At 37.6% G+C, this 25,745-nt stretch overlaps 2 protein-coding genes and 1 long non-coding RNA gene across 4 annotated transcripts; all 3 read left to right on the forward strand.

Moving 5' to 3' along the window:
* Positions 1 to 6,632: 6,632 nt before the first annotated feature.
* On the forward strand, positions 6,633 to 10,344 carry LOC138310362 (uncharacterized). The gene is made up of 2 exons (XR_011206410.1): positions 6,633 to 6,787; positions 7,587 to 10,344. It is a non-coding gene; the product is annotated as an uncharacterized lncRNA (long non-coding RNA).
* Positions 10,345 to 12,425: 2,081 nt separating this feature from the next.
* Positions 12,426 to 12,866, forward strand: LOC138310067 (uncharacterized). Its single transcript, XM_069251213.1, has one exon. It carries the CDS (start codon positions 12,426 to 12,428, stop codon positions 12,864 to 12,866), a length of 441 nt encoding a protein of 146 aa, XP_069107314.1.
* Positions 12,867 to 16,283: 3,417 nt separating this feature from the next.
* LOC138310420 (D-serine dehydratase-like) lies at positions 16,284 to 25,341 on the forward strand. Of its 2 annotated transcripts, none has more exons than XM_069251635.1 (9): positions 16,284 to 16,436; positions 18,128 to 18,326; positions 19,834 to 19,971; positions 20,474 to 20,616; positions 20,929 to 21,109; positions 21,560 to 21,681; positions 21,825 to 22,017; positions 22,814 to 22,919; positions 23,074 to 25,341. In XM_069251635.1, the coding sequence occupies exons 1-9, from the start codon at positions 16,331 to 16,333 to the stop codon at positions 23,161 to 23,163; spliced, it is 1,278 nt and encodes a 425-aa protein (XP_069107736.1). In that variant the 5' UTR covers positions 16,284 to 16,330; the 3' UTR covers positions 23,164 to 25,341. The 2 variants fall into 2 exon arrangements, with proteins under 2 accessions (XP_069107736.1, XP_069107737.1); XM_069251636.1 differs by having other exon boundaries at positions 16,298 to 16,514; positions 23,074 to 25,339.
* Positions 25,342 to 25,745: the final 404 nt, after the last annotated feature.

The following is a 25,745-nucleotide window of genomic DNA, read 5'->3' on the forward strand; positions in this document are numbered from 1 at the left end:
TGTACCAAGTTGATGCACTTGTGTTCCTTAGAAGCAATACTCTCTGTATGGCTGTCGGACCACTTTTCAACCTTCCTGACATCAGTGACCGGCTTCAGATCAGTCCCTAGTGGTGAATGACTGTTTAGTCTCCGATAACCACGAGTTGACGACATGATGTCTACCATAGTGCTCTCTGTCATTCGATCCTTCCAGTGTTGACCACTACTTTCTGAGGGCTGAAATGCACTGGTAAACTTCCTAGACTGGAATATCTTGTTTCTGGTCTTCTGAGAGGGAACTTCCTGGGAAAAGGATGGCAACTTGATCGGTATCCACCCTTGTGAGCAGCGAGAGGATGATTTGGACTTGGTAATCGTGAGCGTTTTCACTGGTGTAACATCGGGGGTATCTGTATCTGGGACATCGGTAGACTTTTCAGCTGAAGTAATGGAATCAAAGTACTTCTCCATTTTGGTGTTCACAGAAATCTGTGGAATGTTAGGCTGTTGCTGGTGACCCTGTTCACTGAGGTGACTTGTAGGCGTGCGAGGTACGGCTGTTAACCTGACTTGTCTTTGAGATGGATCTGACGACACGAGAGAACAAGCTGACATACTTGTTGATGTATGACTGACGGTTGTTTTCTTGTGTTGAACATCTGTAGCCTGGCTCATACAACTACTGACTGATGTGGTTATGTTAGGCCTCTTCTGTTGACTCACGAAGCTTTCATCATCTGTATCTGTGACAATAATAAGCCTGTCTGGTGTTGAGCTCCCAGAATCACTGACAGTTGCATGTGGCAAGATGTGTTCTGATGTAGTAGCAGCACCTTTTGGGGTTCTTGCATCAACTGAGGTTCCCGATCCTACAAAAGTAGCTGCTCTTGTAAAAGTTTCTGATCCTTCTGAGGTGGCTGATTGTGGAGTATCCTTAGCCACTCCAAAGTTCATGGAAGCCTTGGAGACAGACACTAATGGATCCTCTGACCTCACTTCAGATCTCTGTTCATGCTTGAGGTCTGCCAAAGGAAGAGAGGTTGTTCTGGCTGTTGTCTGAATGGATGATACATGGTATGTATTAGGAATGTCTGTAGTCTTCGTGATCCTCATCATGACTCTGGGATTCAGCAGTGAGACTTGGGAAGGATGAAGCTGCGCTGAGCTTTGAGCTGCTGAGATTTCAGGCAAGGCTGTCTGTCTGTTTGGTTTGTCAGGCAATAGACTAGTAGTAGGAGGTAGATCGTGTCTAGCTGGCTTTGAGGGCATTGGCTGGATCATCTTTACTTTCAGAGAACTTTGTGCAGCAGATTTGTGAAGCTTTTGAGTAGATGTCTGTGCATGGTTTATAGTAGATGAAGTGATCACTGGGCTCTGACTGACAACACAGACATTCTTCACCATGGATACAGTTGGAGGCACAGACAGGAGGACAGGCACACCATTCTTTGTGACAAGTACTGGTCTCTCTGTCAGTAGTGGCATGGTTACAGGTCTTACAGCAGGGGAGGCAACTGTTGTCTTACTCACAGATACATTAACAAGATTAGTCATGGCTGCTGGCCCAACTGAGGAAACAAGGGAGGTAATTGGTCTCTCACTCGTGTAAGCTGGGGCAAGTCTGGATATTGTAACAGGTCCAGTTGACAAGACAGGAGAAGCAACAGGTCTGACACTAATGCATACTGGAACAAAATTTGCCATGGTGATAGGTCCAAGTGATGATGACAGTGAGGTAACTTGTCTGTTGCCACTGGATACTGTTAAAAGTTTAGACTGTACAGAAGATCCTCCTGATGATACAAGAGTGGTAATTGGTTTCTCAATACAGGATACAGATGTTGACACAGCGGTACAAGAGGATTCAGCAGTTGTACACTTCAGGGGAAGCTTGAGTACAGCGGGTGATGTCTGAGCTCGAGGCTTTGGGGATTTTCCGTTCTTCACCAGGTTGATGTGGCATTCTATATCCTGTCTTGATGGAGGTTTACTGTGTGGCTTGGAAGGTTTTGGAGTGAGAATACTTGGTTGAGGCAATGATGTAGTGAGAATACTTGGTTGAGGCAATGATGTTTCACTATGTGTCAGTTGGTTGTAACTTTTACCGTTGACCATCACAGAGGAACCACTCAAGGAGGCTGATGCTTCTGCCTTTACACCTTCAGAACAGGCAAATGATCTGGTTGTTGAAGATGAAGAACCCTTGGGACTTTTGCAGTCAGAAGGTTTAACACGTGGTGATGAACGTGTCTTTGGACTTTTACCAGCTGCAGGTTTCTTTACTCGTGGTGTAGAAGGTGTTTTTGGACTGTTACGGTTTTTGGTTTTCCTCTTTCCAGATGAGACAGGTGTTTTTGGACTGCTGGATTTCTTCATCACTGGTGATGAAAATTGTGTTGGACTGCTATATACTGATGTTTTCATCCTATGAGATGACATTGGTGTCTTGGGACTGCCAAGTTCTTGCGATTTCTTTATTTGTGAGGATGAAGGTGTCTTCGGACTTGTTTCTTTTCTTGCATTCGTCTGGGTAAGTCTAGGGGACTTCGGCGACTTGAAGGATTTGCGTGTGTAGGAAGTCTTTGATGTATAAGGTGGTGGTCCTGCTGTCTTAGGCTCAGAAGATCTTGATTTTGTCTGCTCAACCATTTGTAAATCCTTCTGTGACATTTTCTTACTTGTTCGTATGGATGAGGTAGATGGGGATTTCTTGTCTAATTCTCTCCACTGGAACCCATCCTCCTGTTGCCATGGCACCATTCCTTCATGATCCAGTTTAAGTTGTCTTTTCCAAGAAGTCAGCTCCTTGCACTTGGTCATAAATTTCCGGGCCTTGTGGACAGGATTGAAGGACTTGAAGGAAAACGTCGAGCAGGACTTGGCATTCACAGTCTCATCAATAACCCTATTAATTTCATTTGCTGGTGACCTCGTCTCCCTCTCTTTACTGATTTCAGGCTTCAGCTTGGAACTTGGAAATTGAAGTGGCTCTGTAGTAATGCTTGGTAATGATGATGATACCTTGGAATTGGTAGCTATGTCAAATAACAACTGGTTGGAACCTGTAACAATGGTAACTTGTGGTGGAGGTGTCATCGGGTTTGAATCTGTCACCCTGGTAACTGAAAGTGGACGCGGCGTCGTGTCTGATGAAAGTTTTGAATCATTAACCATGACTTTTCGGAGAGTTGTTGTCGAAGGAGGCGATATCAGCTTGTAACTAGAAGGAACTCCATCCGCCTGTACTGATGGTGGTGATGACAGTAAGATAGAGTCTTTGCCAAAAGAAGCTGGTCTCATTGGGTTCCCATCGTCTGGTTGTCTGGGGTTACTGATGGAAGGTATTGGGGAGCCTTGGTGTTGTGTCGAATGACAAGGGAAATCTGTGTGAATCCATGGTGGTCTGAAGGATGGAGACCCCAGACTTGGTTCAATAAAGGTTTTCTCTTGTCCTACTGGGTGAGATCTTGCCTTATAAAATGGACTCCCACTCTGTCCTAGAACTGTCAGATTAGTCTGTGGTGAACTTGACATCAGAGGAGATGAGCCAGAAGAAGCTGACCTAATATCTACTTCTGGAAATGACTGCATGATGTGACGTGTAGTCACAGTGTCTGGTAAGGGCTTTCTCTGGAATTTCTGGTTATACCTGCGATGTCCAACTCCTCCAACTGGACGGCGGTCAAATGGTCTGTGATCAAGGTCACCAGGAGATCTGCTGTGTCTGAACCTATGATGATCATGTGATGGTGAATTACGATAGTCTTGATCTTCTGTACAATTTCCTCCAAATGGTAATCCAACATGATTCATATCTGAACTCAATACACCTAAAGGATCATCATCTCTCGAAGTAACGCACTGGCGTCCTAAGTCCAAGCCTCTAGCAATCACTGTATCCTTTGATGCTGGGTTAACCAAAGGCAATCTAGAAGATAGGGTTGGCATGGTGTCCATTCGTCCTTGATACGGTGCTGCATTGGATACCATTGGCGGTGGCCATCGCAGCTGGTTGCTGGGCAATAATGGGGTATGCATCAGTTTGTTTCCAGGAAGTGATGGATACCATGGCTGGTTGCTAGGCGATGATACAGGAAGTGGTGTCTCCAGCTGCAGGTACATCCTATAGTTGTCATGGACACCGGAAACAGTAACTGGTGTTGTGTTGCGGGGAGGTTTGAGACTTTCCTGTGGATATTTCTGTGGTTGTGCAGCCTTAGTCTCTTCATTCTGCAAGGGAGGATCTGTCGTCGGTTCAAATCTGCTGTTAACCTTCATCAGCTGGGCCCTCTGTTGTACAGTTTGTCTCTTCAGGGTCTGGAATTTCCTGAGTGAGCTTCCACAGAACATACGGATAAGCCAAACACAATTTGAACAACATCGACAATCAAGGGTCTCGGTTGTCAGAAAACTTCTTCCTAAAGTCATACCTCTCTCAATTTCTGTGACATCGTCCCCCACCTCGCTGATCTGACTACTGTTCCCTTTGTACCTAGTGATGTCCAGAAGATGTCCTAAGAAGTCGGATGTTGTATTAACACTGTGAATGAATCTGGCGAAAGGTTTCATGGAAATGGAAGTTTGTGTCGAGGCAGGTAAAAGGTCATTAATCTTCTTTGATATCAGGTTCGCTTTGTGAAGGAAACTCTTGATCTGTTTGTCAAACTTCATCAATCTCTCAGGCAGGTTTGGTATACACACACAAGGATTTGACATGGCACGAAAGTAGGAATTAGACATAAACACCTGATTTGGGCTCCCTGGATCAGTCAATTCATGTCTCTGTAGTGGACGAACTCGCTGTAAAGGCTTACTATCCATCTGTCCCAAAGGAAACCCAGAATCACTCACCGACCTATCAGTACCAATATTGTTGACTGGTTCATCATTTGGACTGTATGGACGTGACATCTGCTGAGCGAGGAGGTCCTCCACATCTTGTTCGGTGATGAACACATCAGCCTCAATGTCCTTGAAAAGGCTGTGCATGGCATGCAGGAGTCGCTCATGTCTACCACATTCCATAGTTGTGATCAGACAAAGTTCAGGCTCAAATATTCTCTCGTCTCCAAAACCTCTCAAAGGTTCTGAAAAAAAAGAAGGGAATTATCTAATTGCAAAAAAGATCGCTATGAACTGTTAAGCTATGCCTGGCATGCGTGTGTACCCTTCAATTATTGACAATGTAGGAGTAAAGGTAAGATTTTATTCAATGAAAAATGCAAAGTCACGTGAAGTACCCGTCAATTATAGTTTATTTATATCTTACTTGTATCTTTGTATGCGGAAATTATGAATTTGTTGTCTCAATTTATTATGACATAGTTATCTCAATACAAATGCATTATAAATGATCATATCACACACAATCTATTTTTCTCGTAATGATAAGTTATTTATGTTGAAATTCTAACATAGTAGACTAGATATCAATTATATGCTATATATTGGACTTGTAATAAATTTTATTTCTTAATTATGATTAAATCATTTTTTAATTATGCCTCTATACTTAGTGAAACCACTTGATAAAGTCTGGTTTTATTAGAGCAGTTGCTTGAAAAACAAATTTTTAGAGATGACTTGTATTAGACCATTTATTTTGTAGGTAAATTGTCCTTTGTACATTGTACTGCTAACAAACTTACTTTCCCAGTGAATTAAATTCCCAGCGTCTTATCTTTTTGTTTTCAAAAACCTCAAATTTCATGAACATTTATTTTCACAATTTAGATTACAATGGTTCTATTTTTTCTGTACTTCATATATTTTTGTGACTATAAATTTTTGCCAATTTTATTGAGCAGAAACCATGTTTTGGCGATTTTAAAGTCCCGTCACTTTTGCAAATATTGACAGATTTAACCAGTATCAATACCATATAAGATCTCATTGATATAAAGCAATACACCAAATGTGGTTAAAATCGGACAATAAATATTAAAGTTAATGAGCGGAAACCATGGATTTATCTGTTTTGACGATTTTAAAGTCCCGTAACTCCTGCAAATATTGACAGATTTTGACCATTATTCAACTCATCTGAGCTCTCATTGATAGAAAGCAATTTATAAAATTTGGTTGAAATTGGACAATAAATATTTAAGTTATCGAGCAGAAACCGTTTCCCGGACGCCGACACCGACGCCGACATAGTGATACCTAAGTGTCGCCCTTGCACCAGTACCACCATTGAAAAGTTTGAGCTTTTAATTTCAAGATTAAAATATCAAAAATAATTGTGTCCGCAAATAATTCTGTGGCACTATGTCCTAAATATATGGAATGAAATACTGAATGGGCATGCACCAAATGCAAAATCAATTATCTTTTTTTTAATTAAATATGCATATTAATGATTAAACATTATTGTTCAAATAATGGGTACCATTTTAATTTATGCTCTGTCGGCAGATGAGATCTTTAACAGTTGCAGTAAAACTAAATTAACAATGAAAGCTTAATTACAACACAAAGTCAAAGTGACCTAATGACAGGTTTTAGTAATGGAAAGTTTCCACACTACATCTTTAAAGGTTCGATGTTATTTTCCAGAAGAAGCAGAAATGAACTCAAATTTTGTTTTCTCCAGTAATTGGTTATATGAATATATATTATCATTAAGATGACTATGTTCTGTTTTAAGGTACATGTTGTCCGTGACAAAATCACATGGCCTGGAGCCAGAATGAGAAAATCGGGAGAAGGAATGCCAAACTATGAAAATAATAATGTAAAAGGAGCATTATTTATCACATTTGATATAGACTTCCCTAAGGGAACACTTACCAAGGAAGATCAAGATCGTGAGTATATTAATCTCATAGCCTTGATTTCTTAATGACAATCCACAAACATGTAACTTAATATTAATTCATGTCAAGGAAAATGTTGAATAAGTCTATATCATTAAAAAGCAATGTGCTGATTAAAATATAATGTAACTCCTTTCACCCAGCTTAAGGAGCCATGGTGGCAGATTGATTAAGATATCCCAACATATTACAACAAACCCTCCACCTCTGGGTCGCTAGTCTGAATCCCATGTGGGCAGTTACCAGGTACTGACCGCTGGTCAGTGGTTTTTCTCCAGGTACTCCGGTTTTCCTCAACCATAAACCTGGCAACGTCCTTACACGAACCTAGCTGTTAATAGAACATAAAACTAGACAAACCAAAACCAGCTTAATCCAAGTCAAGAAAAGAGTTAAATAAGCCATTCAGGAGTAATGCACTGATGAAAAATTTGATTTTACTAACCATTGAAACCTTACAATTTTGGGTCTTTCTTGAACTTGATGCGAGTTGATTACTGTACATTGCACAATTTTGGTTTAAAACTAGAAATTTGAATTTTATTGTTTAATTTCATTATTGGCTTAAATAATTTTCATAAGGGCACTAGTGTCCCCCCACAGTCATGAAAATAACATTAACATGAAATTTACCTGTTACTCAGTATTTTACCTAAGGAAAGAGTTTTAATGTCAAGCTTTCATGTCTGTATCAATGTGTTGTGCATTGTTTTGATTTCTTTAATACATACACAATGTTCAATGTCTGTCATGCATTCTAATATTTTGTTTTTGTTTTTATCTGTTGCAGAAATAAGAGAGATTTTGAAACAGGAATCGAAGAAAGTTATTTATAATGGACTTCAAGCAAATTTATTTGCATAATCTTCGTGGATTTTAGGGTGATACTTTAAATTTCTCAACAAAATTCAACCACAGAACTTTCATCATGTTTAAATTCATCAAAGTAAATGATGTAATATTGTAAGAAAACCTGTTACATTATGTTTTTTTAACTCGTTTTTTTGTTAAATATGCTTTGTCTACTGATGTTAGATAAATGTGTGAAATCTGTCTTAGATAGAACAATGTTTACTTGTGCAGTCATATTGTATTTGTGTAATGAAAATACTTTATCTAACCTAATTAGGACACTTTATAAATATGGACAGCCCTATACATTTTCTTTCGTTGAAGGTTGATGATGTTCCTAATGTGTTATAATTCATGGAAAATGGATCGCAGATTTTCTGTTACTGTTTTTGTACCATCACTTGTGCTCTGTTCAGGAAACTTTCCATTTTGATATTTTGACAAATTGGTCAGTGAAATAGTTCAGTGTAAAACATCAATGAGTTTCTTGTGATGTTACTTATAGACTGTTTCAAACTTTGTCTATTGACCTTTGAACTGTACTCTATTTAAAAGTATAACCTGTTTCCTAAAACTTCAGAATGAAAGGTTGCCCTCACCCTATCCATTCTCTACGTCCTTTATAGGTTATATTTGGTATTTTCAATTAAAATACAACATGTTGTATTCTTTAATACACAATTTGTGGGTTCTTTTGGGTTATAGTTCCATTACTACAGTGTCACTCAGAATCAACAAAATATCACAAATTGATTATTATGTGCAGAAACATGCATAATTCTGATATGTGTTTACTGCTATTCAAAATATATACTCGGTTTTACAGACAAAGTCCCAGTTTATTTTTATACTTTGAATCTTTACAGAACTTAATATTAGGATATGTAAAAAACTAATGTTACTTTTAGAAGAATAACTTAAAAAGATTTCTTATGATATTAAGATGCAGAATGTACAACACAGAAGTTAGAATGCTTTGTGAAGCGGTCTTTAAAGATTTTTGTGTTTGGATCTATAACAAGTTATTCCTTATTCTGTCAAAGTAAAATATTCTTGAAGGACTTTTTTCCTAAGAAATTGCTACACCATGGTATCGGCCAATCAAAGATATCATTACAAAGGTCATTTGAATATGTCATGTTATATGGGATAATAAAATTAACTTTTAAGCCAATGAAAACGCTTGTTATAAGAGAGATTGAATTATGTAAACATAAAAAACTTATTTTACTTAAGTGCTGTTTGTTTGTTTAGATATTTACTTACAGTGTAATGATAAATGTATATTTGTAAGTAATATTTTGTGTTACATAAGAGGTCTGGAATGTGATAAAGTCAACATTTATTATTTAGAAAGCTAAATTCATTAATAATCATCGTCATTTCTGATATAGTATCAATGCTTTCCTAGATATTTTCTGAATGCAGACTACAAGAGTGTGAGTGAAAAGATGTTATGTTTGTATTTATACGTGTAGGTATGTCTTGAGATGGATAGTGTAGATAAGTGAGGAAGATATTTCAAAGTACAGGAAAAGTTGTCATTAATTTTTTGGTTTTGTGATGATTACCATAGCGACTTGCTTGGTCATTTAACCATTCCTCTGTGATTTTCTGTACATTTATTTGAATAGTTAAGTAGATAGTTATCTGCACTTGCAGGTAGGTATTGATTGTGACGGCATGTGTTTACAAGCGTAACATCATACTTTTCAGAGAAAATGAGGATTTCACTCACAAAATTTGGCACCACAATTGATTCTTAACTGCAACCAGATAACTCTGTAATATGCAAAAAACTTGTAAATGGGGCAAGGGAGTGGTCGGTACTTTCGCAAGGGATGTAACTCTTTAATATGCATTGCAATGATGTAATGGGGAGCAAGGGAGTGGTCAGTACTCTTTGTTGGGAGGAAAAATCATAATAATTCCATATAAGAAATTTTATACTTTTTAAGGATATGCCAAGTTGATAACTGGATTATCACTGCAGATAAGTGTAATATGTATTGTCTCACAACTTTGTAAAATCCAAAGTGACAACTATGACGCTTTTGTCTCCTGCGTCCTATGATGAAAAAGACGATTGGGAGTAAGATTAGAGTCATGGAGGTATGCTGTGGTATTATAGTAATGTCAGTTTTATGTCTCCACAGCTTGTATTTTCATGATGAATTATATTTGCTAAAATTTAGATCCATTTCCTGTACATGTACTCCAATATTTTTAAGTATAGAATGACGAGACAATTTTAAAATATTTCGTCATGTTTAATGTTCTTGGCTATAAAAGCAAACAAACAAAAGCTATCAAACTTACAATTATCGATTATTGGAAGTAGATTTACTAGTATTCTGAGTTTAACAACATTTCGTAGTGTCTAATGTTGTGTACTATAAAAACAAACAAACAAAAGCAATCGAACTTACAATTATCAATTATTGGAAGAAGAGTTTTACAGATATTGATATGACTCTCATAATATAATAAAATAATTGATAGTACAAAAAAGGCATGGTAGATTGTAAAACAACTTGTTGTGAGGGATGAATGAAACACAATGAGAGAACTTTAAAGGTAACCTTGCTTTGTATACACTGGAGGAAATTTTCGTTTTTTCATTGTTATGAAATCATTTTATATGGGCATAATTTCATTTTGATGTCATTAAAACAACTTGAATATTTTTCATAAAAGTTTGTGTTTAGTGTTATCTGTAATGTGATGAATCACTGGTAGTACATTTTTTTTTACTAAAGATGGTGATCTATATTTAATTTAACTCTGGTATGTGGCACTGCCGCATGATACACTGAGAGAATAGCAAGAGCTGAGAACAGGGAATCTCATCTCTGACAACCCTTACTAAGTAGAGCATAACTAAGGACATTTCGGCCCATCATTGACATTCCCAAACATATAGCGACGTCCGTCCATACATGACCCTAGCTGTTAATATGCCAGAATGTAAAGCACAATCAACCAACTAAAAGTCCTGTTTTGCCCATCAATTAATTGTTAATATACAACACACCATCTTTTAAAATTCTACAAACATTCGAAAATCAACACATGATATGGTAAGGATAACAGCATTTCACAACTTAATTAATTATAAACTAGCATATTTCACACATGTTGCCTCTTGAAATTCTCAAATCCCAGTTTTTTCTCCTTTCCAATAATTGCCAAAACCCCTTCAACAGTTTTTTAAATCCTATATAAACATTTAAATCCTATATAATCAATGTCACTTGTTATGAATAACAACACTTCAACTGAAGAATACTGCACATAGCCGATATTATGTATACATGTACGAGTTATACGTGAACATAGTTGTGACAATTCACAACTTACACCACAACTTTTACTAAGTAAAGTCAAACCTGCTGTAAAGGACAGACTGACCAACCCTATTTGATACGTGTTATTATATATTTGACCTCTGTATAAAGGACATGTGTCTATATAAAGGACAGACTGACCAACCCTATTTGATACGTTAAAGGACATATTATATATTTGACCTGTATAATACATCTGTATAAAGGACATGTGGTCTATAAAGGACAGACTATTTACGTTTTGTATTATTATAGACCTCTGTTTTCAATACAGGAACAGACTCTGTATTAAAGGGACATAAAGTGTCTGACTGTAAAGGACGTTTTTATTATATAGGTTTGACTGATGTGATCTAGTATAAGGACAGACAATGACCCTCTGTATTTGTCTAATAAATACGTTTTAATATTATATTTGACCCTCTGTTTCATTAAGGGGAGACTATGTGTCTTATGATACGTACGCCTGAACCACCCTAATTTTTATTATATTTGGATATATTTGATCCACCCCTGGATTTGATCTAATCTATTTAGACAGATATAAAGGACATGTGTCTATAAAGGACAGACTGACTGGGATGTGCCAACAAGACTTCAACCTATTGATACGTTTTATTATATAACCTCTTTGTTATAAAGGACATTGTGTCCTGATTTATACGTTTTATTATATATTTATGACCTCTGTATAATAAAGGACATGTGTCTAGTTAAAGGACAGACTGACCAACCCTATTTGATACGTTTTATATTATTTTGTAACCTACTTTGACCTCTGATACTAATTTTTTATTATATATTTATTAAAGGACATGTGTCTATAAAGGACAGACTGACCAACCTATTTGATAACGTTTTATTTATATATTTGACCTCTGTATAAAGGACATGTGTCTATAAAGGACAGACTGACCATCCCTATTTGATACATTTTATTATATTAATTTGACCTCTGTATAAAGGACATGTGTCTATAAAGGACAGACTGACCAACCCTATTTGATACGTTTTTATTATATATTTGACCTCTGTATATAAAGGACCCTATGACCAACCCTATTTGATACGTTTTATTATATATTTGACCTCTGTATAAAGGACATGTGTCTATAAAGGACAGGCTCCTATATCCCATTCGGTGCAATTGCCTATATAATTGACCTCTATTTGGCCCAGGCAGAGATTAAAATTGATGGATGAGGAGGCTAGGCAGGTGAAGGCAGTGAGCATGAGACAGCAGGGTAGCTGGACTCACTGGGAGGGAGTGAGGCAGAGGAAAGTATCCTAGAATGATATTTGGAAGATTGAAGGTCACAGACTTAGCTTCCTGCTGAAGTCAACCTATGATTTGCTGCCAAGCCCAACCAACCTTTTCACCTAGGGAATCAAGGACAACGCCGAGCTAACCTGGCACATGTCCTCTAATCATGCCAGGTGGCACTTTCAGATGGAAGATACACATGGCAGCAGCAAGTCCAGACCGTGCAAGGGGGAAAAAGTGGACAATATCAAAAGGGCCAAAGTTTGTCACATTTGTGAAGTCTGGAACCCGGGCTACAGGAAGCGTAGAGGCTGGTGGGATACTCGCAATAGCAAGATACTGGGAAATGAGGGCAGACATCCAGCAGAGGATGGGTTTCCCAGCAAAGTGGCTTCAACACCAATCCGCCCCGATGTTGTGGTATGGTCCCGCAGCTCTAAGCATGGTGGAACTAACAGTACCATGGGAAGACAGGATGAAGGAGGCCAATGAAAGGAAGCAGCAGAAATACCAGCAGCTGGTGGAAGAATGCCAACATCGAGGATGGAAGACATGGTGCTTACCGATAGAGGTAGGATGCAGGGGTTTCCCTGGCCAATCATTATGAAGAGCCCTACGCCTATTAGGGGTAACCGGAGCAGACCGGAGGTACCTGATAGCAGCAGTAAGCATGCAGGCAAAAGTTGCTTCCAGTTGGATCTCGAGGAAGAGGGAGGAGAAGTGGCTTGATCACCAGCAACAGTGCTAGCCACAAGGTGACGAAGGGCAGAAAGACAGACATCGCTGCCTGTGGCGATGAACAGGCAGAAATAAAACAGCTACCCGCAATAACACCAAGCGGATGCGATAGCCGACTGGTTTCTGGTTGGGCCTGATCAACCCAGCCGGCGCACCTCTGGAGGACATCGTGGAAAGCGCCGAAATGTCAAAGGAAGCAGGATTCACCTGATGAGGGGGCCGGCCAGCATTGGAGTCATCTGATGTATTTAAGGTAGGTAAACGACACCTGTCTATAAAGGACACCTGTCTATAAAGGACACCTGTCCATAAAGGACACTCATCAAATCCATTTGTATAAAGGACACCTGTCTATAAAGGACAGACTCATCAAACCCATTTGGTGCATTTTACTACATAATTGACCTCTGTAAAAAGGACACCTGTCTATAAAGGACAGACTCATCAAACCCATTTGGTGCAATTTACTACATAATTGACCTCTGTAAAAAGGACAACTGTCTATAAAGGACCGACTCATCAACCCCATTTGGTGCAATTAACTATATATAATTGACCTCTATATATAGGTCACCGGTCTATAAAGGACCGATTCATCAACTCTATTTGGTGCAATTTACTACTAATATATAATTGACCTCAGTAAAAAGGACACCTGTCTATAAAGGACCGACTCATCAACCCCATTTGGTGCAATTTACTATATAATTGACCTCTGTATATAGGACACCTGTCTATAAAGGACCGACTCATCAACCCCATTTGGTGCAATTAACTATATAATTGACCTCTGTAAAAAGGACACCTGTCTATAAAGGACAGACTCATCAACCCCATTTGGTGCAATTAACTATATAATTGACCTCTGTATATAGGACACCTGTCTATAAAGGACAGACTCATCAACCCCATTTGGTGCAATTTACTACATAATTGACCTCTGTATATAGGACACCTGTCTATAAAGGACAGACTCATCAAACCCATTTGGTGCATTTTACTACATAATTGACCTCTGTATATAGGACACCTGTCTATAAAGGACCGACTCATCAAACCACATTTGGTGCAATTTACTACATAATTGACCTCTGTAAAAAGGACACCTGTCTATAAAGGACAGACTCATCAAACCCATTTGGTGCAATTTACTACATAATTGACCTCTGTATATAGGACACCTGCCTATAAAGGACCGACTCATCAACTCTATTTGGTGCAATTAACTATATAATTGACCTCTGTATATAGGACACCTGTCTATAAAGGACAGACTCATCAACTCTATTTGGTGCAATTTACTACTAATATATAATTGACCTCTGTATATAGGACACCTGTCTATAAAGGACCGACTCATCAACCCCATTTGGTGCAATTTACTACATAATTGACCTCTGTATATAGGACACCTGTCTATAAAGGACCGACTCATCAACCCCATTTGGTGCAATTAACTAGATAATTGACCTCTGTATAAAGGACAACTGTTTATAAAGGACAGACTCATCAAACCCATTTGGTGCAATTAACTAGATAATTGACCTCTGTAAAAAGGACACCTGTCTATAAAGGACAGACTCATCAACTCTATTTGGTGCAATTTACTACTAATATATAATTGACCTCTGTAAAAAGGACACCTGTCTATAAAGGACCGACTCATCAACCCCATTTGGTGCAATTAACTATATAATTGACCTCTGTATATAGGACACCTGTCTATAAAGGACAGACTCATCAACTCTATTTGGTGCAATTAACTATATAATTGACCTCTGTATATAGGACACCTGTCTATAAAGGACAGACTCATCAACCCCATTTGGTGCAATTAACTATATAATTGACCTCTGTATATAGGACACCTGCCTATAAAGGACAGACTCATCAACCCCATTTGGTGCAATTAACTAGATAATTGACCTCTGTATATAGGACACCTGCCTATAAAAGGACCGACTCAGACTCATCAACCCCATTTGGTGCAATTAACTACATAATTGACCTCTGTATATAGGACACCTGCCTATAAAGGACAGACTCATCAACCCCATTTGGTGCAATTAACTAGATAATTGACCTCTGTATATAGGACACCTGTCTATAAAGGACAGACTCATCAACCCCATTTGGCGCAATTTACAATGTCGGACCAGCTCTGTATATATATGATATTATCGTCCTTTCACGATGATGTTTCGCGTCATATTTAGTTGGAATCCATGCGAGTAGAAATTTAAAGCAAATCTTTAGTAGAGTTTCCTTTTTTATTTGGGGGAGTAGGTTTTTGAATGAAATAGCCTTACGCATGACGCATGACACATGACGACAGACGAATATCATTGCCTTCACCCAATGATGTTTTCTACCAAACCTGGTTGTAATTTAATCAATTAATTAGAAGTAGAGTTTTAATACAAATAAAAAAAATCAGCAAGGTGGGGGTTATTATATTAAACCACCCAGGTGTGTTCTCAGAAGTCTTAACTGGTACTCAAGAGATTATGCACTTTTTTTGTCTGCACTGTGGTTTGGCCCTAAATGACCTTAGTTGTCGATAGGCCGTAAAACTCAAACAAAATTATGCACTTTTATCACATAACTGACCTACGAAAGCCGATTGAGGTCATTTTTACGTTACGATTTTTTTTTTAATTTCTCGTTATTACATGTTCTGATGTTGTTATTACGAAAAATTAAAAAAAATCCCTAAGATATATGTGACACCGATCGGCTTTCGTACTGACCCGTTCAGCCATCTTATTTCATACATATCGTATAGGACACTAGTGTAATAACGATATTGTGACGTCACAGGTAATGATGACGTCATTATCAACATACGACGTCGCACGATTGTCTCCGTAGAAGGAATTTATATTCACCACTGGACTATCTCACAGTAAAACTGGAGGCAGTTCGGGAGAAAAACCTGACCAATCATAGGCCTGCAGAGACTTCCGTTGAACACTACATACAAACAGAGCGACGCCTCACTTCAAAGTAACACACTCACAGTGTAACGTTATACAATTTCTTTGATGTACATTCAAAGATCTGAGGATCAAATTACCTTTGTCTTCTGTTGGCTGCAGTTTTACTAAGAGGTAGTCCAGGGGTTGATATAACGTCAGTGCTAGTTACCCCTAGAGTATCGAGAATGATATCAAACAACACATATAATGAGATTTTCAGTCTATTTTCAGAATAGGATTTCCAAAAATCCACTGTACAGTCAGTTCATAAAGTGATCTTATATCCCAACCCGACTATTATACACGATGACCCCTGCATTACACGTGAGTGACACACGGCATATATAGTACACATATGTATACCAATGCACGTTTTATGGTAGCACTGGAGATAAGGCACGCTGAGGTGACATTTAGCATACAGGACGGCCAGATCGTTATTTACACAGGCTCTTGTCCAGGTAAGCACTTCACAAGGTAATAATTCTACAGAGAGGTCAATTGGCCGTAATAACTGGACATCAAATAAAGGAGGGGAGGTAAGTTAATAATGACCATTGTGTATTCTTTCTGTAAAACAGCTGATTACATACCGTATTGTGTCTGTTGTACTTAACTGCGTCACATGTAATGCTGTACATGTATATATATAATAGTATGCATAATCACAATCGCTGACTTTTTAACGTGTGCTTTCATCAACGGACCTGCCAGTTTACATTTAATTCGTTGTTAATGATTTGTGCATTATACCAAGGCTTTACATAGTCTCTTAACAGCTGTTGTTCAGAGCTGAACTAACAATATAGGTCATTCGGCCCTGTTTTTACGATAAGAAATATTTCTTTTAAGAGTTAATTTAGGAAGATTAACACTAATTATATAATAAAGCCTTTACTGATGGTATACAGAACAATACAGAGCTAACATTTTCTCATACGCTAGTTCACATGTGTATTTTAACATGCGCTTGTCAGTAGAAAGTGACAGTTTACACGTAATATGAAAGTGTACGGAAGCCCATTCAGCCATTGGTGCCAAATTAGATATGAAAAATAAAAAAGTATTGCGAATAAACGCAATAGTATTGCAAATAATTGTGAATAACAGCAATACTTATTGCGAATAAAAGCAATACTTATTATACTTATTGCGAATGAACGCAATAGTTTTGCGAATAAGCACAAAACTAAGTACACTAGTAGTATTGCATTTATTCGCAATAGTATTGAGTAAATTTGCAAAAGTATTGCGTTTATTCGCAATAGCATAGCGTTTCTTCCCAACATCAAAAGAATGGAATAACAGTATGAGACTGTAATTGACTTTTTGCCTTTGAAGTTGGGTGTCGCTCTCCCTGTAATCTTCAAAGGGAATATCTGCAGGTCTGCGATTGGTCAGTCCTGTTCTCCTGAACTGTCTTTAGTTTTATGTACTGAGTAGGAGATATCCAAGGGGTGACTATGAAATGTAGAAGTTCTGTAGTTTTGTTGTAGGACTCAAACACAGGTTGGTAGTTTCTGGTGTTTATTCGTGGAGTCCTTAAGAGCGACTCTGTTACCTTTCGAAATATTGGTTTATATAGAGATACATGGACATTCAACATCAATCAGTTTTATAATAAATGTCGGAGTACATATCCTACTTAAGTAATCTGACCACTTCTTGTCACGAATAAGCTTGGTCATGATAGCTACAAGGCAAAACTACCTGATCTGTTGAATAACCGACTATAACCATCTGGTCACTGCAACCTGATGTCTAAGGCTATATGTGTAACTATAATAGACTAAGTGTATTCATTGAATTATACATAAAGTTAATTTTCTAAATATTTAACATTTCCATATAATGGCACATTCGTGTCCATGTTATAAATTATAACAATTTAGCTATAAATTGGTATAATATATTATGAAATTTTCTAAATATTTAACATTTCCATTTAATGGCACACGAGGAGTAGAAAATTAACATTTCCATATAATGGCACAACTATAACGACAGTGAAAGTAACCACTGAAGTGCGGAGGATATACTTAGGCTATAAGATATAGAAACCATGAATTCCTTACTATGCTTTTAGATTTTTTTCAATATAGTAAGTAAAATAATCTTTTCTTTTGATTTATAATTGTCCATACATTTACAGGATTATACAGGATTGAAGTGGACCTGCCGACTGTTACCATGGCCGCTGATGACAAGCTTCCGGAGACTATTTATGACGTGAATACTCCGGCCTTCCTCCTGGATCTTGACGTCATGAAGAAAAATGTGGCGAGGATGAAAGAAACTTGTGATCGCCTCGGTGTTCAGCTAAGGCCTCACATGAAGACACACAAAACCATGTACGTATACATACAGCGGCCAGACACACAAAACCATGTAGTATACATACAGGGGCCAGACACACAAAACCATGTACGTATACATACAGGGGCCAGACACACAAAACCATGTACGTATACATACAGGGGCCAGACACACAAAACCATGTACGTATACATACAGGGGCCAGACACACAAAACCATGTACGTATACATACAGGGGCCAGACACACAAAACCATGTACGTATACATACAGGGGCCAGACACACAAAACCATCTACGTATATATACAGGGGCCAGACACACAAAACCATGTAGTATACATACAGGGGCCAGACACACAAAACCATGTACGATACATACAGGGGCCAGACACACAAAACCATGTACACATACATACAGGGGCCAGACACACAAAACCATGTACGATACATACAGTGTCCAGACACAAAACATGTACGTATACATACAGGGGCCAGACACACAAAACCATGTACGTATACATACAGGGGCCAGACACACAAAACCATGTACGTATACATACAGGGGCCAGACACACAAAACCATGTACGTATACATACAGGGGCCAGACACACAAAACCATGTACGTATACATACAGGGGCCAGACACACAAAACCATGTACGTATACATACAGGGGCCAGACACAAAAAACCATGTTCGTATACATACAGGGCCAAGTTCTGTAATGTTTGATTGTGGTAAATGTTATTAATTTTAGATAATGTTGATGATTTTTCTCAACGAACGTTCTTTCCACCACCGCCCGGCTTTTGCAACCTAAGGTAACAGGATTAAAATCTAGATGTGTTTGAGTCAGAATCGACAGAACATTGAGTCTATTTTTTAATGCGTGTCTTGTGCTCTGTCGGTGAAACCCGCGGTACATCTGTTCAATGCGTTTCATTGACAATGTACAGCTAAATTTTCAAATTGTGAATAAACAAACAATAAGATAAGTACGGGAGCTCACTGAAATACTCAAAGAAACATAAACCAGACTGAATGTTTAGCCTTTCCTGTATTAGCGAAGTATACATGAAGGGGATGGGACGACTGGTTCGCCCCAGTCAGTATGATGTGAACAGATACGTGGGGTGTGCTGTTCGTTGTCTTTGGTAGAATGCTTCAGTGAGATCGCACTATTAAAGTATGCACAACACGAATATACCACAGCCTCTAAATCATAAAGGCATTCACGTACGCAACACATCGCAGATAGTAGGACATTCAGGCTAATCATCTAGCAAATAAATACAAAATATACAGGGTAAGTAACATGTAACTTAATTAATTTTAAAATTATTATTTACGTATTTTGTATGGGTTTTATGATTTGGAAATAAGTCCGAAAGTTCCACCTCACGGAAAAAGACTATCTATCTAATAGTATGTTGCCCGAATATTAACGTAGCTAAAATTGTCATTACACAGACATTTTGTGAAAATCACACTACTGAAGCAACACGACTTTATAAATCGTCTACCATGTTTTCCTATTCCCAGTGAGTTAGGCGAGATGATGACGGACGGAACTAAGACGTGTTTGGAAGTTTCTACTCTAGACGAGGCCGAGTTTTACGCCAGCCATGGATTTGATGATATTTTATATGCCTACCCGATCACACAACAGAAACTAGACAGGTAAAAACAATATAATATTTCTTCAACTCCTCAATTAATTATCTTAATCCAATACTTGTGTCCCCAACTGAATCCCTTCGTATTGCAAATTTCTCTGGACGTCAGGATTTTGTTTTACTTAGTCAATAGTAAAATCCGTTCCCGATAATTCCGTCATAATAGTAATTTTTCCGGATAATCGATGTCCGGATAATCGGTGACCGGATTATCGTTGGCCCCCATGCTTCTTCATTACAATGTCTTTAAAATGTCATTTTACAGTTTTATTAATTTTGTCACATTTAGCAACGTTTTTCATCATTACGTGTGAGATAAACAATTGCTTTTGGATATCCTCATCATCCTTGACTTACATATGACAATACGTTGCATTCCCTGCTAAGCCCAAATACATTGGGTATCAGTAGAGGCAAACAACATGTTTACGAGTTTATTTTCTTTAACTTTGTCTTCCTTTTTAACATGTTACAATTACGATGTTATGTTTTACATACATTTACAGGTGCCGTAGACTTGCAGAAAAGCTGGAGAAGTTCCACATAATGGTCGAAAGTCCCGAAAGTATGGAGGCCTTGAAGACTACACCGAGAGGGAGTGACAAGTTGTGGTCTGTGTTTCTGGAGATCGACCTTGGCTTAGGGAGAAGTACGTATAAAATGGGGAGAGAGAGACACAAAAAAATAATTTCAGATAAAAAAATCACCTCTTCCAATTACGACCCTTCCATAACGACATAGTATTTGAGGATTATTCTAACAAATTTGTTTTGATGTTTTGAATTGAATCATACGAAATTCCAACTTCCAAAAGGGACTCTTTTTCTATTGAAATCATTACGCTGTTGTATCAACCAATCAGAGGTGACGTTACAAACAGTTTCGATTCATATTATGATTTTTCTTTTATCCTTTTCATGTTGGCTATTTTGGATTATATTTTAAATAAATTTTGAGACAGCTGGAGTAGAATGGGACTCGGACATGGCATTGACCTTGGCCAGAGAGGCCGCTAACTGCCCTGGGATTGACTTCAGGGGCTTATACGTCCACAGTGGGGATTCATATGGAGCAAAAGGCCCAGACCAAATCCGACAGACAGGCAAGAAAAACACAGATAAACTACTGCAGCTAAAAGTTAGGTGAGGTATTTAGGAAAACAATGGTCATCATAAAAGACCATAAGACCACAAATACACGTTCAGATTAGTCTAAACAGTATGCAGTTAGTTAGAAATTTGAAAGTTTTGTCGCAATTTATAATCATGCAATGGGGGCAGAACGAAGGCAGACTGTAACAACCCCCCCCCACTTCCACCGCCCGGATAAATTTTCATCCTGAGATGTAATTCGTGAACAAATGGTCATGACTTGAAGACTTACTACCTTTCCAAAATATTTTTTTTCTTAAAAGCATTACTAAAATAAGAATATACATTTCTATGACCTAAGATACTAGATTTCCAGCAGAATTTTATGTCTTGTCGTCTGGCGCAGTTATAGTTAACTAACGCGCGGTATGCATCAGAACATAAAAGTCGTTTCGGGAAGGTAGTGGACCATTAAAGTTGAGTGATGTTCTCTTTTGACAGGCTTGCGGAGGCCGGCGTTACGTGTGCTACATTGGTTATGGGTTCGACTCCTGGCTGTTCACACCCTGACGACAGCATGGCACAACTAGACACATTCTCACCCGGAAACTACATCTTCTTCGGTAACTAAAACTGTTCTTAATATCTCTATTTTTCATATTTCTGAATGAAGGCCACAGTCATTGTAACTATAACCGACATTTTGACGCAAAATCTTAAACAATCATTCATACCTAGACTAAGATTGAGTGTTCTCCTTATACAGACGCCATGCAGAAGAGGATAGGATCGTGTGAGGAGAAGGATATCGCCTGTAGAGTGGTATGTCGTGTCATCAGTCACAAAAAAAGCCTGAACAAGATGACGATAGATGCCGGCTTCTTGGCTATAAGTCATGATGGCATGGAACTAGGACTGCCAGAGGGACCTGTGATCTTCCAGGGTCATCCAGAACTGAAGTAAGAACAATAGTCTTCCCACTCAACACATGTTGTTAGGTTACAGAAAGGTTTATTTTTTGACAGCCTAACTTGCAGTTCTTGTGACCGCAGTGGCATCCCACCATTGCCTCTAAAGTTGCGTTGAACATATTTAAACCGACAGTAAGTTTTTTTGTGATCGTGATTTGAATCCCCGCGCTGACACCACAACTTATTTATTTCTAAAGAATGTAATCCAGTATCTATATTTTGAGACTGCAGTTTTATCCAATCATTGCTATGTTCTAGTATTGGTTGATTGGTTTCTTATTTACTTTGACTCGTTATTCATCAGTTATCGTTTCGAACTCCCTAGTCTAGTAAGCTACAGTAACTTTTCTGACACAGGTGAATGCATCAGCGATACAACAATAGAAATTGTAAAACAATTTAGTTGTCATCAGTGTAACAATATAATTATGTTTATCATCGTCACTGACTAACCACTTATCTTAATTGGCCGCACTAGCTAGCCTTGAACAAATAATCAAAATAAAAGAATAAAGATTGAAAAACTTTCATTTTTTTCATTTCAACGAATTTTATTGACAAATATGTTTCAAGTCAAATGGATTAAATAACAGGCAAAGCCTATAAAAATTTTCTCCATGGTGCCAAAAGTAATAGTTTAAACTTACATCAATTATAAATATTATATTAAAGCTTTGAAATGAAAATTTTACATTAATTAAGAAGAGATAACTCTTTTGCATACTCCATTCACACAAAAACATTCATAACTTTCAAAAACATTTCACAACTTTCATGTCAATAGGTTGCTTGGTATGTGTCAAGAGCTTGGTAGTGTAGGCACACAAGGTGAACCATTAGACTTTTCGAAATATCCAATCGGCTCGTTGCTCTTCGTCTACCCACACCACGTGAGTACAAAAGTGGATGGCATTTGTAAGAAAATCTGCTTTGATAATATGTCGTGCAATGCTCTTTATGTTTTTGTCTTTAAGAAAGTAAAAACGTTGAAATTCAAAATAGCTTATTAGGTTTAGTTTGAACTTACTTTTGTGCTCTTTTCAGTCGTGTGCTACAGCAGCTCTATACGACAAGTACTATGTCCATTCGGGGGACAAGATCGATGGGATTTGGAAACCCACCAGAGGCTGGTAGCCGACCCGTCACGGTGCCATCACGCAGACGTCACATGCTAACATACAATCATCCAAATGTGTCATAACATGGCTAATATGTAGCTATATAATGAAATGTATTTTGTTGCGTAAATTATTTTGATGAAATTAAGCAATTGAGTTATCTTCCTTCGCCTGTTATGTGAAACACTATAAAACTTTCTTTATGTAAAAGTTCATGGTAGGTATTGACGTACCGGAATCGGCCGAGGTTTGCCGAATGGGTATTGATGGTGTTGTCATTTGTGTCTAGTTCTCGCCTCAGTTAGTTCCCTTATATAACTTATCCAGATCTCTGAGATCCTCCACTAAGTGAAATTGTATTGTTTTGCATTCTGTTTTAACATTGAAATTTCTTCCAAGTTATTGACAGCGCTAAAAAAATTGAATTCCATTGTAAACGATTTGAAAAAAAACACTATCAGAAGACAATGGCAATACTCTCAAAACCACGTGTCGCACAATTAATAGCTTCTCCGAAGAGGAGATGATTATGTTATAAGGCTTGATAACAAATAAATACAAATTTAGTTTATTTCGTACATAATAAATCTATTGACGAGATTTATTGTTTATTATGCTATTCATTATTGTCTGTATTAAATACCAAAACCAATATAAACCTGCAGGCTTGCAGTCCTTTATATATACGACACAATTGTCAGCAAACAACTTTGGGTTGGTTACATTAGTTTAACTCATATTAATAGACAGGGTCATTTATTGAAGTGCCAGGTTTATTGGCGGAGGAAAGCCGGAGTACCAAGAGAAAAAACACCGACCCGCGGTCAGTTCCTGGCAATTACCCCACTTGGGATTCGAACTCGCAACCCAGATATGGAGGGTATGTGGTAATATGTTGGGATATCTTAGCCACTTGGCCACTGAAAAAGACCCAATATAAACTGAACATAATGTTATAAAGAATATAGTTCTTTATAACTAGCTAGTGAGACACGGACATTTTTTTTTATTTTGATATAAATATTTCATAATGCTTACAATGCCGCGATGTTTCTAAAGTTATCCAATTGATTGTCTGAAATCTTTGATACAACGCTATAAAGGTCTATTGTCCATGAGCGACATAATTAATGATCATTCTGAATCCGAATTCAATATTATTAAAAAGAAAATCTGGAGACTATATACCATCTGCTCTATTGACAACACCGGCTATTGTCTGCAGAAAACGTTCATCAGAAAGAAAACACATTTTTGTTGCTGATATCCACATGCTATTAGACTACAACCCAATAATCTACGGAATCAAACAGCATACGAAGTACTTTAGGTAATACACAGGTTATCCATATTTGTCTGGGTTCAATGAGCGTTGTCTTTTAAATACTGGTGGCTGGTAAGGTAGTTAATGTGGCAAACTTACAGGCGAGGTAATTTTGAAGTTCACTTTTACCAAATGAATATGTGAATTGACATTCGTGCAATCAGTAAGGTTAGCATCAAGTCATTCATTAAAAGTTGTGCAGTGATGAAGATAACTCCATTACATATTAAGAACTACTGAACTGACCCCATTATATAGGGATTTTTCCGCTATTATCATTTTATATTTAATCTTGCTTGTAACACGCATTCACGTTGGCTTAAAATTTACTTCTTCACTTCTTTAAGGAAAAATGATGTTGTCGTTTGTAACATAGTATCTGATTGACCGAAAGAACGGCGTAATGATTTTAAAGAAAAAAGTCCTTCAATAAATCAGGTGTTTTGAAGAGTTTATCAATAGTAGATAGAATTATAAGGATTAATATAAATATGTTTTGTTGTATCTTGTGGAGATATAACTAAGATATCATAGTGTATAATCATCATCAACGTGGCTTATTAAAGAGTCCATTAAAATTTTGTGTTATATCTTCATTCTCCCCTGACATATTTACTGGGAAAATTGGAAATTAATTATACACTATTTAAAGTAATTACCTATCGATTTATTTTGAAAGGATATGAATGGATGAGATGTAATGCAGAGTAAATGATGACTATATCTGATTGTGAAAGTGTGGAAAGGTTGCGTTCAAAATTAGAATAATTGATTTAATATGGAAATTTATGTGAGAGTCCTTCTGTGAAAGGAAAACTTAATGCATTTTTATACGTCTATTGATTTTTTTCTGTAATACATGTAATTCAAAGACTTCTTTGAATATCCCTCGCAGTCATCACATCCTTTTCCTTAGAATCATTGTTATCATTTCTATTGGAAAACATTAAGATGTGACTATGCATTGATATAATGAAGTCTTTTGTATATCAATATAATGTGTGATAGATGATGGAATATTACTGTACAGAAAATTTACAAATTCTACAGCTAGTGTCGAAATTCTGCAGTGTCGATGATTAGTACGATGTGTACACTGTCACTTTCATCAGATATTTCTTGTGTGACAGTTCTATGACTAGTACAATGTGTACACTGTCACTTTCATCAGACATGTCTTGTGTGACGTTTAGATATTTCTTGTGTAACATGTCTTGTGTGTTGTTTCAATGACTAGTACGATGTGTACACTGTCACCTTCAGCAGACATGTCT

This window comes from Argopecten irradians, chromosome 16 (genome assembly GCF_041381155.1).
Source record: "Argopecten irradians isolate NY chromosome 16, Ai_NY, whole genome shotgun sequence".
Classification (NCBI taxonomy): Eukaryota; Metazoa; Mollusca; class Bivalvia; order Pectinida; family Pectinidae; genus Argopecten; species Argopecten irradians.